This window comes from Brassica oleracea, chromosome C7, assembly GCF_000695525.1.
Source record: "Brassica oleracea var. oleracea cultivar TO1000 chromosome C7, BOL, whole genome shotgun sequence".
Classification (NCBI taxonomy): domain Eukaryota; kingdom Viridiplantae; phylum Streptophyta; class Magnoliopsida; order Brassicales; family Brassicaceae; genus Brassica; species Brassica oleracea.
In genome coordinates this window covers 14317871-14325304 of record NC_027754.1, presented here as the reverse complement: position 1 = coordinate 14325304, position 7434 = coordinate 14317871, and the positions used below count along the sequence as shown (strand labels likewise).

Here is a 7434-nt window from a genome sequence, read left to right as displayed (position 1 = left end):
CCCCCCCCCCCCCCCCCAAAATGGGCCAGTTCTTGAACCTCACCGTGTTGGTGACCGTTCTTGTTCTAACAACGGTCGGAACTGCTTACTCCGGTAGCTTCAACGAAGAGTTCGACTTGACATGGGGTGAACACAGAGGCAAAATCTTCGGCGGAGGGAAAATGCTCTCACTGTCACTAGACCGGGTTTCCGGGTCGGGTTTCAAATCCAAGAAAGAGTACTTATTCGGAAGAATCGACATGCAGCTCAAGCTCGTCGCCGGAAACTCCGCCGGAACCGTCACTGCTTATTACGTAAGCTTTATTAACGCTCTTAAAAAAATCAGAGACACATTTTTTTATGATTTTTAATTAAAAAAAATAATGAAAAATGTTGCAGTTATCCTCGGAAGGACCAACACACGACGAGATAGACTTCGAGTTTCTTGGTAACGAGACAGGGAAGCCTTATGTTCTTCACACTAACGTCTTTGCACAAGGCAAAGGAAACAGAGAGCAACAGTTTTACCTCTGGTTCGACCCAACCAAGAACTTCCACACTTACTCCCTTGTCTGGAGACCTCAACACATCATGTAACTTAAACCTAACACATTTAAAAACTCAACATTTATTTTAATCTCTCTTTCTTGTCTCTAACGTATGTTTATGTTCTGTTACAGATTTATGGTGGATAATGTCCCAATCAGAGTATTTAACAACGCAGAGCAACTTGGTGTTCCGTTTCCCAAGAAGCAACCAATGAGGATCTACTCGAGCCTATGGAATGCTGATGACTGGGCCACGAGAGGTGGTTTGGTTAAGACTGATTGGTCTAAAGCTCCTTTCATAGCTTACTACAGAGGCTTCAACGCTGCTGCTTGTACCGTTTCTTCAGGGTCATCTTTCTGTGATCCTAAGTTCAGGAGCACATTCGCTGATGGTGAATCTCAGGTGCCTAATGAGCTTAATGCTTATGGAAGAAGAAGATTGAGATGGGTTCAAAAGTATTTCATGATCTATGATTATTGCTCTGATCTTAAAAGGTTTCCTCAAGGGTTCCCACCAGAGTGTAGGAGGTCTAGAGTCTAAGAAACAATGATTCCTATCTCTCTTGTTGTTTAGTGCAAATTCTCTTTGTTGTTGGCTCTTTTTTTTTTAATAAATTGATTTTTCTTCATTGGATTTGGTTATTGTTTCAATGCGTATTCATTCTTACGAGTCAATAAATGTGTCACGGGACTCAGGACATTGTCCTAAATAAATTAAAATAAAATTCAGATTCTTGGTTGACGCCAAAACAAACAATACACATAAGTCTTGTTTTTAACCGAAAAAAAACAAACCAAACCAAAATCAGAAAGACCCAACCAGAACCTAATTGAATATAGTTTTTGTGAGGTATTAGTTAGTTCCTAGCTATATTATCTTAACTGAACCGAAAACCAAAAAAAAAAAACGAGCCAAACCAATCTAAATGTATATCTGACTAATTTTTATATATTTAATATCCAAAATACTAAAAACCCAAAATAACCGAACCAATGATCCAAGCCTATATACAAATATGAATTCCGTCAATAACAATCCAAATCAAAAGGCAAAAGGTATAAAAGCTCACAAGCAAACATGTGGGTTAACTGATTAAGCAACGCCCAATGTTGTTGTTATCTGCAACTTGGTACGAGATCACACGAAATTTGCTTTTGTAGGCTGTGTATGTACCATTGAAGAAGAGGTTATTTTTGAAAAGGTAAAAAAAAAAATTAAAACAGGGTAATAAATATGATCACAAGGACTATATGCATAACGACAACTTGATCTATGATCTATAGTTTCTCTCTTTTTGCTGAAGAGTGACAAATGAAAGTGACAGGTAATACCTTTCACTTTAAAAAAAAGAACATGAAACTGGATAATCCTGAAGACAGTTGAAAAGGGTGCTAGTTGCTTAATAGTGGTTTAGGGGTCAAGTTGGGATGCTTGTAGGATGGTCTTCTCGTGGACGTAGTGAGCGAATTTCACTTTTGCTCGTTGTTCGTTCTGGAGACAAAACATGGAGAGTGAGAATCATGTGTTTCAAAATAGTTTCAACTAGACGTTGTCTTTCACATAAAGCAGAATGATTTTTTTTTTAACTCACGGGGATTCTGCAGTGAACTTGAAGGTCGTCGTTCATTTGATAGAGGCGGCTTTTTGCAAGATCTGCAGCCTCATTAGCTCTCTTTGCAGCTTCTCCAGCCTGTTAAAATAACAATTTTCAGATTCAGCAAAGCAAAGCATAGTATAAGACCATTTAACGGAGTAATAAGCACTTGTTTACTTAAGTGAAGATACGAAACCAATAAAGAGATCGATTACTGTGACTAAACCACTAAGAGAACGGTTATGAAGTTTGTTATGAACTCACTTGAATTTTGTAGGATTCATTGTGATCTGCTGAACTCTGTTTCTCCAAGGACTCCTTGAGAAGAGATATTTCTCCAAGAAGATCCAAAACCATAACTTCAGTATCTTGGAGTTGATTCCTTGAGAACTCGAATGCTCTTTCTGCGTTTAGACGGAAGGATGAGCAGTTCAAACAAGAGCATATCCCTCTACATCCTCTTACATTCCTTTTCAGAATCCCTTTCGAGGGAGAGATGGATGTGGGGGTTCCGGATACAGCAGAAGGATCAAGCGGCTCAGCTGTTAGATCCGAACCATTTGCCTCTACTTGCTCTTCTCTGTTTTTAGCGTCTGCCTTCATAATTTCTTCACCCGCCAAGTTTTGAACAAATGGGTTGTTCAATGCAGATAAAGCAACCTCACTTGAATCTCCTGAGCCAGCAATAGGAGATGAGAACTGGACCTCAGAGCCCAAAGCATTCTGAGGAGTTCCCAAGTTCTTCTCAGTGTCTGGGATGACATGCTTAACTTGAGTTTCTTGTTCCTTGTCAGTATCAGAACGTTCTGGGGACTCAGAAACAGCTTCACACGGGACTAGCTCTTTGTCTTTGTCTTTGTCAGTATCTAATTCTCTAGTAACATTTTCCATCACCATATCCTCTGCCCCTTCGTTCACAGACACTAACATCGGTGATGGAGTATTCCCCCCTGTGTCCTTATTATGATCTGGATGATTAACTGTCTCAAGCACGCCTAGAAAAATCAGCAAAGGCAATGTACCATCAGTATCTAAGTAATCTGTATTGATGCAGCACTATTACTAACTTTGGCTATAAGAATCTAAGAGTTTGTTTATATTGGACTAGAGATAGGCTTACAAGGATTATCTTCTTGAATATCTTTGAGATACGGAAGCATTCTTCTGTAGTTAACGGAACCTGGTGTTTTGAACAACTTGCGCCTAGAGCATGCCTGCTTCGTATCCAAGCGATTCTCAGTGTTAGACAAATGGAACAAAAAGTTTATAACCCAAACATGAAACAACCCCTTGAAATGAAGCTAATAGAAGAAAGTTGTTCTGTGGATAGAATCTTACAAATTTTTTGTTGGGGCTGGACGCAATAACCTTCTTCGAAGGGCTGGTGTTTCCACCTACAGCTGAATGTTTATTGATAACTCCATCCGCTGATTGCTCAACAGCTTTGGTGGGCTCAACCTTCTTCAAAGGGCTTGTGTTTCCACTTCCAAAATATTTACTAATGAGTCCTTCCACTGATTGGGCAACATCTTTGGTGGGTTCAGGAAGTTGACATTCGGCTTTTATCGGTTCACTTGCTTCCTCCTTCTGAACTTCAGCAACTTCCACATTCTCTCCGTTAACATTAGGAGGATTCTGCTCCGGTTTAGAACACTGGCCGGATGGAGTTCCATCTGCAGCTTGCATCAAGTACGGAAGCAGTCTCTTGTAGCTGAAGGATCCAGGGTTCTTGAATAACCTAGCTCGAGAACATGGATGAAGTACCTGTGGAAAGAACAAAACACACCAACAAGAAGCTACTCAGTGAACCATCAACACAAAAAGAGGAGAAACCTTACAATTAACAAATCCACAAGAAATGCATACCGGTTTGTGACAGACAGTAGTACCACTTCTCTTCACTACTGATCCATTGCTCTCTTCACAGATGGGTCCACTGTCGGAATCAAGCGGCGTCGTTTTAAGGAAATATTTTACATGTTCATTTCCTAATCCACCAGCATCGACTTTGGTTCCTTCTTCACCAACTGTTTCACCACCAAAACCATCATCGATCCATATGAGAATAACATAACCGGTTTAACTTCTTATTTTATTGAGACACAATATAACCGGTTTAACTAAACAATGCAACTAGACTTGATTTGATTAATGTGACCGGGTCAGAGATTAAATGTTTTTGCTCGAATTAATCTAACCGTGATGTTATCATAATCACATAATCCACAGGTCATACAGAAATTGCTAACTTATTCTGTTTTTGCCTTACCCAATAAAATGATCCGGTTTCATTAAACCATGTAATTAGACTTGGTTTGATTAATGTAAACTGGATACAGCGATGAAAGATCTAAGAAACTCACCGTTGGAATCACAAAGATGATTTTCAGATTGTTGTTCCTTGGTTTTGAATTCCCAGATCGAGCTCGGGGTAAACACGCGTCTGAGACGCAGATCCTTGATGGTGACTCGAGGATACGTGCGAAGAACTTTCGGGGTAATTTTCCCGGTGACTGATGGCGACTGACTGAAACGCAGTCCGTCTCCGGTCGGTTCGATGCGGCCAGAGCGGTGTCTGTGATACTGTGATTTGCTTGCGAGTAGGGTCTCACTAGCTGAAGAAGACGAGAATCGCATCCTCTTCCGAGAGATCTGAAGAGATTCCGTCATCTTCGTCGACTCAAGAAGAGAGTGAGTGAGAGAGAGATTTATTTTGTTTTTTTTTTATTACGCAGGGAAGAAAGCAAGTGGGTTTATCTGTTGTGTGTGGATTTTTGGCGGGAAACAAGTTGGCGGGAAGAGAGTTACTTTTGTGCGGGAAAGAGTGTAAAAGGCCTAGAGAATCTTAGGCCCATCAAGCCTACTATAGTAATGTATTCCTACTATGATTTTTTTTTTTTTTTTGAACAAAGTATTCCTACTATGATAATCACTGAAATTTATGTGTGGGACGGGTTCAATTCTGAACTGAATCCATTTTCTCAGTTTTATTTCAACCGGTTCAATTTGAAAAACCATTTGAACCGGTTCTATGTCGTTGACATTTAGTTCTTCGATTGATTTTATTGTCTCATGTGCTAAACTGTATCACATACAGCCCACGTGTTCGAGCTAAATCCCTAAATTCTGGTTGAGGTTGTGGCGAATTTGGCAATGCCTTATACATATTAGGTCGAATTGGCACCATGGCTCACATACCTGAATTTAGTTTCCGGTTTAGTTGAGTCGATCGTAGCCGTGGTTCTAATGTTAGATAATCTCTTATATGAAAATTTACGAGAGTTAATTGAGAATTTATGAGAATTATTTGAGAGATTTTGGTGAAGAACTAAGAGAGATATGTGAGGGAATCTAATAGAGAGAGATAAGAATATTTGAGGAACATTTTTCTTTAGATTGATTTAGTGTATACAATAGTTACATAAATAGATCTAGCAAGGAGAATAAGACAATGATAATGAATAAACAAATGGAGATGAATAAACTAACGAAGACCAGATCTGAGGAAGTCATTTTCGGATAGTGACAACTCTCTTCTCTCTTCATTCTTTAGCATATCATGTGACTTTGGCTTGTTTCCACGCTCCAACAGCTCTATCCAGTTGCCTCCACTTGTTTAAATTCGTCCAAGACTTCAGGCAAGATATTTAAATCAGTCTCACACAATGCTTCAGTTTTCCTGTCCATGATTTCCTGTCCATGATCTCCTGTTCATGATCAATCAGGTTTTTCATGTCTTTACTCTTGCTCTTTATTCTCTTCATGTCAACACTCCCCCTCAAGCTTGACCAAGTCCCTATGGTCAAGCTTGGAAACCATGAAGCATTCCCTCATTAAAACCTTTACTTGGAAAAACCACTTGGGGTAAACACCAAGCAAAGGAAAAAGAGTAGAACACTTCATGGCAAGAGGATCAGTGACAAGAGATGTCTATGAGTCCAAGCTTAGGATGAATGAACTCACAAACCTTGCTGCTAGCTGCCTTGGTGAATATGTCAGCTAATTGATCTTCACTTCTTGTGTAGCATGGAAGAATCACTTGCTGTTCCACTGCCTGTCTCACCTTGTGGCAGTCCACTTCTATGTGTTTTGTCCTCTCATGAAAGACTGAGTTGGATGCAATGTGTATTGCTGCCTGGTTGTCACAATGCATAGTCATTGGTGTGTTGATCTCAATACCCAAGTCCCTTAGTAGTCCCTTGATCCATATAAGCTAACTTGTGAGCTTCCTCATTGATTTGTACTCTGCCTCAGCACTTGAGCAAGACACCACCTTCTGCTTCTTGCTCTTCCATGTGACCAGGTTTCCTCCAATGAAGGTGCATTAGCCTGTAGTTGATCTCCTATCAACTCTGTCTCCAGCCCAATCAGCATCACAATATCCAACAACTTCAGTACTCTTGTTACATGCCACCATACTCCTTGGTCAGGCGTCTCTCTTAGGTACCTTAAGATCCTCTCCACCATATTCCAATGATGCACCTTAGGAGCTCCCAGGTGTTGACTCACTTGATTCACAGCAAAGCACACATCTGGTCTGGTGATGGTTAGATAGATGAGCTTGCCCACCATTCTTCTATACTTCTTGATATCTCCAAATGGTGTAGACTCATACTCCCCCTCTCTCAGCACCTTGTATCCTTCTTCTAATGGAATCTTGGCCTTTTTACTCCCAAGGTTTCCTACCTCATTTAAAATATCAAGTGTGTACTTCCTTTGAGATAAGAATAACCTCTCTTTAGAGCGTCAGATCTCAATCCCAAGGAAGTACTTCAACTCTCCCAAATCTTTGATATCAAAGGCATTTTTAAGAAAGGTTTTAGTTGAGAAAATATCTTCCTTGTTGCTACCAGTGATGATAATGTCATCCACATAGACTAAGATGACCACAATACCTTGCTTACTAGTTAATGTGAAGAGGATGTGATCAGCTTCTGACTTTACAAAACCTCTTCCATTGAGGGTGGTGCTCAACTTATGGTATCAAGCCCTTGGAGATTGCTTCAAGCCATAAATTGCCTTCTTTAATCTGTAGGGAGCATACTGCACTTATTGGGTGAGCTACAGTTTCAGCATTGAAGTAAACTATTGTGTTGATCCAGTGTGAAGGTTTCCTGATCCTTGTACTCCTTATCAAAGGTTGTATCTGCTCAGGTTCTGCTTCATTTCCTTCACTTGGCGCCTCTACTTGAGTCTCAGCATCTGATTCTGATGGCATTTCATCTTGATCATGAGCTACTGAGTTCTCTTCAGGTTGAGCTTGTGTAGACTGCTCAACATTTCTACTGCCCCCCTCATGATCAGGATGAGGG

General features: G+C 40.3%; 2 protein-coding genes across 3 annotated transcripts; one reads left to right on the top strand and one right to left on the bottom strand.

Moving 5' to 3' along the window:
- Positions 1-6: 6 nt before the first annotated feature.
- On the top strand, positions 7-1161 carry LOC106301763 (probable xyloglucan endotransglucosylase/hydrolase protein 16). The gene is made up of 3 exons (XM_013738234.1): positions 7-293; positions 379-572; positions 660-1161. Exons 1-3 carry the CDS (start codon positions 21-23, stop codon positions 1066-1068), a joined length of 876 nt encoding a protein of 291 aa, XP_013593688.1. The 5' UTR covers positions 7-20; the 3' UTR covers positions 1069-1161.
- A 575-nt stretch (positions 1162-1736) lies between these two features.
- On the bottom strand, positions 1737-4839 carry LOC106301398. Of its 2 annotated transcripts, none has more exons than XM_013737786.1 (7): positions 4486-4839; positions 3989-4149; positions 3461-3886; positions 3243-3339; positions 2387-3117; positions 2120-2218; positions 1737-2019 (listed from the first exon to the last, which is right to left on the bottom strand). In XM_013737786.1, the coding sequence occupies exons 1-7, from the start codon at positions 4790-4792 to the stop codon at positions 1939-1941; spliced, it is 1902 nt and encodes a 633-aa protein (XP_013593240.1). In that variant the 5' UTR covers positions 4793-4839; the 3' UTR covers positions 1737-1938. The 2 variants fall into 2 exon arrangements, with proteins under 2 accessions (XP_013593240.1, XP_013593241.1); XM_013737787.1 differs by having other exon boundaries at positions 3243-3336.
- Positions 4840-7434: the final 2595 nt, after the last annotated feature.